The sequence below is a fragment of the Acanthaster planci genome, linkage group LG01 (genome assembly GCF_054643075.1).
Source record: "Acanthaster planci isolate LZ-2023a linkage group LG01, COTS_SCS, whole genome shotgun sequence".
In the NCBI taxonomy this organism is placed as follows: Eukaryota; Metazoa; Echinodermata; class Asteroidea; order Valvatida; family Acanthasteridae; genus Acanthaster; species Acanthaster planci.
In genome coordinates this window covers 1,973,736-1,985,382 of record NC_141777.1, presented here as the reverse complement: position 1 = coordinate 1,985,382, position 11,647 = coordinate 1,973,736, and the positions used below count along the sequence as shown (strand labels likewise).

Sequence of the window (11,647 nt, the reverse complement as noted above, 5' to 3'; positions counted from 1 at the left end):
TAAGCCAATACTAACTTGTTGACATTCACAATCATCTCGAAGACAGATTTTGGTATTCATGGAAATTATTTCCTGAGTTTTCCTTTTCTGGTAAGCATCTAAATTTGACATTTTGGGGGAGAATTATGTTATTTCAGATAATTATATAATTCAACATCACGTGAAAATTTGATATCCAGCATTAACAGTAACACTTCCTCCATGGGCTTTTGTTGTCCCTGATGAAATACGTAACGATACGAAAGGTTTATTCGATTTATAATAATTGATGGACAAATTGTTTACGATCCCCATGGCAACGAAGCCAGCTGAAAATAACAGCATTGCTCTCTGTCATTGAACCTTCATACTGTAGGCTTCGTTGACATGGACACCATGATAAATTCAAGCAGTGGTAATTTTTATCAGACTTGATTTTACTGGCAATTCACTGTTCAAAGAAAAGAAAAGGTTATTCAGTAATCAATTGGTACATTTGCTCTTTCACTTGTGTAAAAACACAAATAATGGCCAAACATGCAGTTAGTAGGAAAACAATGTGTTGACAAATTAAGATCCTTTATCGAATAGATGATGGCAAATTTATATATTATTTTTTGTAATATCTTGGATTGTACGTTTACTTGAAAGTTGTCAAGAATTTGGAAACATTACTGTAAATAATTTTACTAAATTTGGAAAACGCGTCTTTCGGATGGCTTTTAACCATCGTAATACTGGCTACAACAGATTCATTTTTACATTGTGAATTATGTAGTGATTTCAAACGGAGTGGTTGCGTCACAACATTTCTGAGCCTTGAACAAAAGTAGCCATTGCACAATCTTGAATGACGCTTGATGCAATATTCTGAGCACATAAATTATGATAAATGTGTGGCCTTTGTAGCATTTCGTAGGTGCACAAGTCGAATCAAACAACAAATACAGTGGAATTAGGCCTAAATACATTTGTTGACAAATGTTCAGTTGATTAAATGTAGAATGGTGTCCACTGTTTTAAGCATAATATTGTTCTATATGGAAAATAAATTTTGTCTCGCTACGTTCCACGCAGTTGCTCACTGCATGTATCAGGAATAGCATCTAAAACGGAGATATTTGAAATTTCAGTGAATTTAATTTTGAGAGTGAATACAATTGTGTTGCCGTTGCAAGACTGAAATCCTGGATTCTTGCAGGTGCGCATAAATACACCTGATTTTGATCTTCTGACGAAGAAAACGTAAGTGTCACTTATTGAATTTTATGGATGACTAAGACACCACGTGCACGCTGTGCATGCTCAGCCTGATCTGGGCTGATCGAGCAACGCAGCATTACCAAAGAAGTTACGCAAAGGATTAAATGAATGCAAAGAAAACAGAGGCACTAGAAAGAGGAAAAGAAGGGTCGGGCATGCTAGCTTTCATTCTATATCCTGTGGTGTTTGGTTGAATGCGGGAGCTGCATCGCAATTAGGAATGTTATTAACGTCCTAATGATAATTGCTTCGTTCTTAAGTTGACATGGTGGCCATACTCTCCGCTCCGAGCGGAACAAGAGGGCGAGTTTTTTTTTTACTCATCGCACAGGCGCGCCATGTGGTGCGCGAGTGTATGCGCGTTTGACGCGGAGTACGCTGGGTACGCGCAACTAATTTATTCCGGCATGTGTGGTCTTTGCGTACGCGCAGAACGCCTGCGAGCTGCAAGAACCCGCTTGTAACCACCTGTCTTTCTTTCGCCGATTGGGGGTGCACTTCAGCTCGGGGCGGAATACACGTACTGTTAGGGGAGAAATGCGCCATTTTACGCCCTCTAGCAATAGAAGCACCACAGTAGGAATCTAATATGGTGTTACTTGAATGGTTTTTATGGTTCTGGTATGTTTCATCCATTAATGAGCTTACTCGTGAGAGCTAGTCTGCATAGGTCGGACATACGTTTCCACTTTTCCTAATAGTAGGTTTTGGGTACCTGGCGACCTCCAGCAGCAGTGTTTGATTACGTACATAGAAAGGTTTAAATAGAGCAAAATATTGCCTCCTCTGTAGACTTTGTTCACATAAGATACAATTCACACGTATATTGCAGACTAAGGTGATAAGTAAAGTTACATGTTCATATGCAAAATTACAACTATAAATATAATCTAAGAGTCAAGTTCTGTTTAGTACACCAATATTTATATTTCCAAAGGTAATGTGATACAATTATAACATTTTCTAGTTTTAAAATAAAGATGGAAAAACGGCCCTGGAATAGGTTTTTTAGAGTCTGCTTTCGTCAATCTGCCTTGACTTTATGTATAGGCACTGCAAAGAGAATGGTCAGGAGAATAAATATGCTTTAAAGTGTCACAACAAATAAAAGACCTCGCAATTCGAGATGGAAAGGGTAAGGAAAAGGGGTTACACCTTAAATTTTCCTTTTTCCAGATGATAAACTTAACATTAGTAGTTAGGGGGGCAGTCTGGCACAATTTGACCTTGGGCCGTTGGGCACAGTTTGACCTTTGGCCTAGAAATAGCAAAAGGTCACATCAATAGGCATAAGCATAATAATTATGATCATATGAATAGGATTGAGGTGTAGGGTATAATGTATGGCACAAGATGACCTTTTGTAAGGGATAGGCATATCATAGGGTCAGAAAGTGTGGTCCAAGATGACCTTGTGTATGGGATAAAATATGAATGAGGCATGTAATGGGGTAAAAATTCTCGGTACAATTTGACCTTTATTATGAAATGGGATGATAAAAAATAGTTGACGAGTCATAGGTGGTGTGGTGTCATGGAAAAATACTGACTGGCCCACCAGGAGATCCTAAGCTAATCAATTGTGTACGTTGGAAGTGAGCGTTCGTCTGATTAATTCTTGGACACTAAAGGAGAGAGGGCGCCCACATGCTAACGGTCTTGCGTTGCGTTCGGCTCACTATGACTACCGAGATCTGATCGATATAGGGAGACTCTGCTGTCCCTAGCAGAATTTCTTAATCCTTTGAACGAGAGTGTTTTACGCCCCGTACATGTATTTGGTGTGGGCGCTGGCTGAATTTTGTTGTGATTATTGTTGTGACCTTTTGCTATTTCTAGGCCAAAGGTCAAACTGTGCCCAACGGCTCAAGGTCAAATTGTGCCAGACTGCCCCCTAACTACGAACATTGTGTTCCATGTTAGAGAATTTATAAAACTCCTCATGGAGCACTTAACGTCACACAGCGACTCGGCTTCAGATCATCAGCTTCAAGGCGAGGAGGGACTTGCCTCCCGGATAATGTTGGCATTTTCTTTCAATGTCAAATAGAAAGCGCCAGCACTTTAGAAACGGGAAGATTTACACGATTAGTTTGAGGAGTAAAATTGGTCATTTACCGACGGAGGACGGATATCCGGTCACTTTAAAACTTGGCATTCGTATGAAAACAATCACTATGAAGTCTCTGTTCAGTATGTGTTATATAGATTAGGAAGTTCATGCATGGTTCCGCACTTGTTGGCCTTCGTACCCGCACGGTACTTTACGACTGACCTGTCTCGGAAAAATGGGAATTCCACGAAAATGGTGGGTGTTCGATTGTCATAGAATTGATGTCAAGATGATCTGGAAAACATTTCTCAAGTCCCGAAATGGGCGTTCTAGGACTTATTCAAGAAGTTAGTTTCAACATTTCGGTTTCGACCCCCGGCATTTGACTGGAAATTGTGTTAAAGAATCTTGTCAGCTCCTTCAGTAAATTGTACTCGCTCAGCTCAAATAATATCCATTTCCACTAATTTCTGGAGCTAAGGACGATGCGCCATGGAAACCGAGGCCTCTCTTACTAAGGTTGAAATGATTATTAACTGACCACACGATTATAATGAACATCCAATATTGCATTCAATTTCGACTCCAAAACTTGATAGGTATAGCGTTGAAAAATACGCGAAAATCCGAGCCTTCAACCTACCAAGGACGGCCAAACATATTTATTAACGTCCGGAGAGGTGCTGTTGCCATAGCAACCTCCTCGAAGGTCTAAACCAGCAATAATTAGACTCACGGTTAACTACACAATCAAAATAAACGTTCAGCATGATTTACTATCCATTATTAATGCATAATTATTTGGTTTTATGAATATACAAAGAACCATTAGGAAGCCTCTAAGATTCTATTAGGAAGCCTGTGTGATGGAGATTATCTGCCCTGAGCTGAAGTGCACCCTCACCGGCGAAAGAAAGACAGATGGTATATTAAGCTTTCCAATCGGGTTCTAGCACGCATTCGGCGTGCACGCGAGCGAAGACCACACATTCTAGACTAAAATCGTACTCAGCGTGCTCTGCGTCAAACGTTAACGCGCATAAACTTGCGCACCTATGCAGTGCGTGAGTAATTTCATTTTCAAACGCGCCCTCTTCTCTTTTGTTCCTGCTCGGAGCGGATTTTTTTCACAAAAACTACTGAATAACGACGGCTCATCACTAACAGAAAAAATGCTGATCGGTCCGTTTATTTTAATCCCCTCTGGCAATTTTCTTGACTCAATAATTGTTGTCAGCGTTGCCCCAGCAAACAAGAACCCTACCTCATGCTGCAATAGGATTTGTGTTTGTCAACGTCCGTGTGTTGTGTGTACCGTTCGTACCTGTAGTGTCCTATCATGTAAATAAACAATACATAAGTTATTATAATGTTCATGTTGCCATGGTCTCGTCTCTTTCTTATTTTATGCGACACTGTTTTTTTTATAATGCCTTTGACATGTGACTTATAGCCCCACGGACGTGTATAATAAAATCTGGACTCGCAATGCCCTTTATCAGCTTATAGAGATCGTTGAATCCACTCGCGGCCATTTTACCGAGCCTAATACAAAGCTTTCCTGGCAATGCCCGCCTTTGTTCTTTCTGACGTCAATAGAAGGGAGTCAACCCACGCTTTTGTATTCGGCTCGGTAAAATGGCCGTTGGTTGGCTTCTATTTCATACAAAGGCGGTGCAAGTCCAAGGTTTTTTATATACGTCCGTGTATAGCCCGCGATTTTTGAAAAAGCGTTTTTGCCACAGATCGCCTGGACATGACAGCTGCAATATTTTTGCTATAAACAAAATTTCTAAAATTTTCCACCGGAAAACCAAGTCTTGGAACGGTGATGGTCTCCGAGACAGCCAGGCATCCGATCTGCCAACAGACCGTAAGTTTGAGAGGTTCTAATTCTATGAAATTTTCTGTTATAAATGTGATCTTGAGTACACGTACCACTTCCAGTCGATCTAAGTGACCACAGAGGATGCACTGTTTTCAATCAGGAGCTGATTGATAGGGATATTATAAATATTTCTTTATTACATTATTATTAAGTGGTCTAAATTTGTGGTTTGATCCAGTAACTTTGGAGCGATTTCATTAGGCGATCAATATACATGCAATTGTTTGTATTTAATGTTATCACTACCTCAATCGCCATTAATCTAGGCTGTGGAATTATTATCCGAATGTACGTTACATATATATTATTTCAGATGGCATCCAGGACTGCATGAGCCATTAGCCCTAGTGATTAAAGGGTCGTATTGTGATTTCAATTGCCCTAGCGACTGCCCCAAGCAGACAGGCTCGAGGCAGGCTGTAGGCGAGCCGGAACACCGACTGACACCACCACTAAGAACCTAGCCAAGCGTGACATCGCTGACACTTTCCCGGCTACCTACTCAGAGGTTCCAGCGCAAGGTTCAAGCCGACGGTTCGGGCAAGGGGACGGCCTTTGACGCGGAAAGCGTATTCTACTCGCGGTGGGCCCTACATAAACGAGTTTTTTTTTCTCAATCTGATTGCAGGCTTAGTAAGGTTTTGATAATTAATAGGTGAAGGATTAATAAACTAATTGATTGTAATTTTCTTTATTTCGTTACAACCAAGAAGTCATTGCATAAGCTATTTATACTTCTTTCAATTATACACCTTGCTTCGTGTTCCGAACGCGGACTATTTTAGACTTAATTCGGTCTTACGTGAAATGCTCCATTATTAACTTTTGTAAATATTTGTAGAAACAGGTAATTCATTTGGTGTTTTCTTGTTGTACCGTAGTATTTAGTTGTAAGATATACGTTAGAATAAATTTATTTAAGAGAAGATGTATATTTGAATCTTTTGCGTCTGTACGAAGTTGTCTGGGGGGCAAACACTAACCCGCAAAAATTCTTGCTACAGTGACTTTTTTTGGGGGGGGGTAACTGTGACAATTGTGCAGGACTGGTATTTCCGGCAAACGCACGTCGAAAGATATTTCACCTCAATCGGAAGGTTTCGAAGTTTTCATTTAAATGAGGAAAATGATAAATACGACTGAATGCACCCTCACTGAAATAGAATTTTTATTTGTTAAACAGAAAAGGGGATTTGAATGTTCATTCCATTTTCCTCGAAAACAAATGCCGCCATTGCTAATTCTTTTAAACGGGAAAACCTACAGTATCCGGAGTGCAACTCACGCCTTGACAATTAAAAGAACAGCAGCGGCAGCTTTCTTGAATCACACGATACCATCACTGATTTCTCAGTATATCGACAAAAATATAGGATTAAATCAGTGCTCTGAAATATATGATTGCTGAGCTTTCGGTAACTAGGGCAAGCAGATTCAGTGCTCTTCATTGATACAGGAGGACCGGGAACCAGTCTAGCCGACTGAAGGAAACTTTACACCAGTAGGAAGTAAGATTTTCTTCACGTGACAACGGCGGTCACGTGGATGCGCAAGGCAACACTATGCACTGCGCGATAAGGAAACAAAATTATTTTATCATATGTGTCTTCAGTTGAAAACTGAAAGAATTATGCCGCAGGACGTGAGTCGGACAATTCCTCTACCGACATTGGACCTAGGCGCAGGGGAAAAAATTAACTTGAGGTTGAGGTCAGTTCGCCATCATCGAAATGGACAAACTCGAAAAGTTCCAATCGTAGATCGTCCGCTCAAACCCCAGCTGAAAATGGAAGGTAAGAAAACATTGGTCGAGTTTTTTTCATTTCGGCTATTTCTCTGAAGAAACGACTGTGCCACTGCATAAGTTATGGGCCTGCATGTAGGCTAATCCCCAACATCCTTTGGGGATGGAAATTTGCACTAGGGTGAATCGAGGCCGTGTGATATGGCCGAAACATTCTGTAGACTGTACACTTTACCACCTGCCGTGCGAATCTCCAGCACCAAAACGTTTCATTTCCATAAGTACAGCGCATCCTTTTGGAGTTTTGCTGCTTGATTACTTGCTGAAGGGTATTTTATATGAAACACATAAAACATTGAAGGCTCATGTTATCCTACATCGGGAAGCCGAAAGGCAACTTATAGTGCATTAATTCATATTTGTATTTGGCTTAAGCTATTTCAAACCAGTAAATACACATGGCATTGGGAAATTATAGGCCTATTAACAAAGCCTGTTGTATTTCATGTTTTGGTGAAAAGCACAAAGAGAGTTTAAAGATATCGATGAGTAGCTAATACTTAGTAATAGAACAATTTCTAGGCCTATTGTTTGAACGTGGCACTCATTTGCCTGTTGCTAACTTTTTGGTTTATGGAACAGTAATTTTTTTTTTTTACAGTATTAGGAAATCGACTCACAAGGGTAAATGTATCGTGTTGGTAGTAAACATGACGTATTTACTAATTGTTGGCTCATTTGTAAATCTGTAACATTAGAAGCCATCCAGAGTTTCTTACCATCGCTGAAGCCCAAGCCCGTGGCCAAGGAGCTCATTATCACGTCACGGACGCCTTCTCCATGCCCAAAGGCCAGGCCAGTGCCTCACCTGCCACGTGCGTGCATCCCCGTCTGGGGGACTGATGACACGTCCCGCAGTGCGACCTACAACTGCCATCTGTGCTGGGGGTTGGCGAAATGCAACCCTGAGATGCATCCACAGAATCTGCCGTCGATCTCGGACACTGTGAGCTGGGCCTTCAGAGCCAAGAAAGAGAGGCTGAAGTCCACCAGGCGCCATGGGGGTGTTGCCAAGGACAAGAAGGCCAGGCGGAAAGATATCACCAAAGGGCAAGGTCCAGCAACACTAAAGGTGGATGCATGGTTGCAGACTGATGCATGCTCTGTGGATGGAGAAAACCTTAAATTGTCTGAGGTGGGTTATCAACCCCCCAACAATCAACAGATTCGCATAGGAATCAAAAGATTCCTATCAAAATAGTATGCAGGATGACAGTCAAAATCAAAGTCATTGCAAGGACGTAAGATCAAACCACTTTGATGTACATCTGTCACCTAAGTAAGCATAGTGACAATTGCAGCAATTTACTACATTGTCTGTGGGGAGTCCTGGCATAAGACTCTCGTCAGCTGTAAATTTGACAGGTCTTCAGAAAAGGGAATAATTGCCCTGTCATCTGATAAGCCTTTACACCTGGAGAAATTTTCGAGTGACTGGTATGCCAAACTGAGTCAACTCCTGCCTCATGTGAAATCTAAAATACTTAACTTTGATTGCAGCTTGGCAGTGATATTGTTTTGTTCCCTGGAACTACTCCCTCCAATAACGTCACACTGGCGCTCCCTGCCATAAAGGGGGCGGACACCATCCTCCCCCAGCATGTTGTGCCACTTACATTCTCCAAGGAGAAGCTCCAAGATATGCCAAGAACTGCCTGCCATAGGGAACCCTGCAGCGACAAGAGGTGCCGGGCCAGCAGCCCAGCAGATCACACAACGTGGGCAACGAAGCGATTCACCAACAGGATGTAGTGAATTTAAAATTTGAGAGGCCACGTTTTTGATGAGACTATAAAGTATGCTCTTGAATATTTAATCATGATCATGAATAATGTAATATTCAGATGAAGTGTTGTCCTTCTGGACCAGTTGCATACAATGACACGCTTCAGTCAATCCACAGAAACCAGGATATGTTAATATATGTCAATGGTGCATGTATTTAAGGTACATGCATCATCCCTTTGCTAAGGCCAGGCCCAGAGAAATTTCTGGTTTGTCCACTGTCACCTACAATACTGCACTGTGTTATGTACAAACAACCATCTCAAATCTGCATCAGTGTCAGTAGAGTCAGCCAAATATGTAACAAACAGATTGAATAGTACTTCATTTAAGACACAGCCCAGTAAAATACCAACAGAGAGTCCCCGCTCTGCCTATTTTTTTTGAGAAGTTGCTTTGGGACATTCAACCCATAACCATGTTGGGACTGTGTTTTTGTAACACAATCCAATTCTCTTTTGTTCAAAGAACGTGCTCTTTTTGATATGAAAATTCATCCAACATGTCAAAGGTTGCCTGCCTTAAATCACCTATGCTACTTCCTTCGACTGCAGATCTCTTACTTCGAGGTTATCATTCCCAGGCAAACTAGATCAAGGAAGTCATTTTGCACTTGGAAGTCATCCTTTGGTGAGTTGATAAGCGGTAAGACAGGAACTGTTCGATGTGGATGCTGGAGCAATTGTTGAAGATCATGCACTGTGAAGGATTTGGGTTCGTTTAGCAAACAACACACACTACAAACAGTTTTTGATCCAGAAAACGAGGAACTATAGAAAAAGTAAAACAAAGAAATATTGCATGCACTTTCGAATTATTTGGTGGTAGCTTAAAATTGGTGTCAGTCAACTGCCCCTTTATCTGTGTTCTTTCTGATGATTCATCCAAATGTGGGAGAATGAAGTTATTACCACGTTAGGTAATATCAGGACTCTCTTTTCTTCATTTGTGGAAGACTGAGACACAACGCAATAGGGCATAATGAAAATGGTCAATGCACCTGATAAGCAACAATTCCTCTGTCACTCTTCACCACCTGAACAAACATTTGTTAAATCGTTTTTGGACCTCTGGTTTTTAAGGGGAAAAAATCCCACTTGGCTCCCCATTCCGGACTCAAACTTAGGTGAACCACTAGGTACCTGTATTAAGCACCGCATGGGAACTTCGCCCTTTTCAACTCCAAACCTGCAAGTCAGGATTGCCAAGCATCGATCAATATGCTGTCAAAATTTGAACATCGCCCTCTTGTGCCCACATGAGAAAACAACTTGAGATTTGTTGACAACATGATACTAACTCTTAAAGAACTTTTTAGGGGTCGAATGGCTTCAACAATGGTGACAAACACAGTCCCCCTCCGCAAATATGTCCTGGATCCGCCCCTGCTGCTTCCTTTTAATTCTCAGGTTCCCAAAATTAAAAAAGTCAACTTGGCTTTCAATTAATTCCGCTGATTTCTAAATAAGACCAGGTAAAGGTAGTTTGAGTACCAGGAGGACATTTCCTGAGAAGCACCCAAAGTTTCCGGAGATGAACAAACTTGTTCTACTGTAGACTGACATACATTTCTCGAATCAGCATAATTTTCTACTGATTTTCCTTTCATTTCACAGAGCCTAGCTTGAGTCTTAAATCAAAATATGAAGCTTGATTTTGAGTACTTATACCAGTATGTTTAGATTACAAATTTAAAAAAGTTTTCATTCTAATTATTTTAGTGAATGTTAAAGTTTATTTTGTATTTGCACCTGATAACTAGCAAGTCTGTGTTGGTCCTGTCAATTTCATGAATAAAATGTTATTTTAAAGAGGTATTTTAGGCTAGTTTTCAATTTGGAAACCGTTAGGTATGTTTACAGATTTCCAGTACTGCGGTCAAGGCCAAATTTACATTAGGCCTGATCTCGAAATAAAGGTCCAAAAATAGACCCACATTATTCAACTGAGACATTCTCAGACATGCAGAGTCACTGTGACAGTGCAGATGTCTTGCCTATTAAAGTTCTATCACAGGCAGTCTGTACTTTGGAATACATTCAAGTACTTAGGTTGATACGAGAAATGCCAAAGGTCTGTGGTTCTCAAGCTTTGAAAAGCCAGCAACCAGCTACTGTACAATACATGGAAACCTGCGTCTTTCTCTGACTGTGCATAATGCACTCGACATTATCTTTCCGACTATGTAACTCTGGTGTGAGGCAGAAAGTTTGAATGGACTTTGGAGCAGTAAAATCATTCTCAATTGAAAACCTGGGGAAGTAAATGATTCTTGCCGAGTCATGCGCATCAATGTGCATAAGATTTGAGTTAGGTGCTCTTGCTGTGGATTGAAATTGCTGTCACAATTCCTTTATTTCTTTATCATCTGGAACTAAACTTTCCATACCAGTTTCTTACATGTGCACACTCTTGAGAAAACAGCTAAAATCTTGACAAGACTTCTTCATTTAAACAGAAGATATGAAAACTATGAATCCCAACTTTGCCTCTATTTCCAATCTGAGGATCAACATTAAAAGGAGTAACCTGAACTGCCAGGAAAAAACTGAATCACATCTAGGAACTGAAGATGTGTGGTTTACTGGGAGTCTTAGGCAAATATTGTTACTTCTTCCAACAGAGGGAGCCTCGACAGTTTTGGAAGGATAGAATAATAGCCTCCGCCACTTTACTCATGTCACCATCCACACTTCGGGATGTAGTTTTATAACGAGTGCAGCGTCATCAAACCTTATTGGTTTGAAATGGTTTGCAGCAAGCAGCAACCAATGCGATGTTGAATTGCTATCTTAAGAGCCATGACAGTAAGTTTGTTGATACATTGACATACCATCTCTGGGAGCAACATGTTGTAAGAAGTTCTACTTACTCA

The 11,647-nt window shown here is 40.8% G+C and overlaps 1 protein-coding gene across 4 annotated transcripts; it reads left to right on the top strand.

Moving 5' to 3' along the window:
* The first annotated feature begins 6,733 nt into the window (after positions 1-6,733).
* On the top strand, positions 6,734-10,721 carry LOC110974268 (uncharacterized). Of its 4 annotated transcripts, none has more exons than XM_087141319.1 (4): positions 6,734-6,976; positions 7,686-8,122; positions 8,488-8,628; positions 9,329-10,721. In XM_087141319.1, exons 1-4 carry the CDS (start codon positions 6,784-6,786, stop codon positions 9,362-9,364), a joined length of 807 nt encoding a protein of 268 aa, XP_086997445.1. In that variant the 5' UTR covers positions 6,734-6,783; the 3' UTR covers positions 9,365-10,721. The 4 variants fall into 4 exon arrangements, with proteins under 4 accessions (XP_086997445.1, XP_086997443.1, XP_022081488.2 ...); XM_087141317.1 differs by having other exon boundaries at positions 8,488-8,783; positions 9,327-9,417; XM_022225796.2 differs by having other exon boundaries at positions 8,488-9,457.
* Positions 10,722-11,647: the final 926 nt, after the last annotated feature.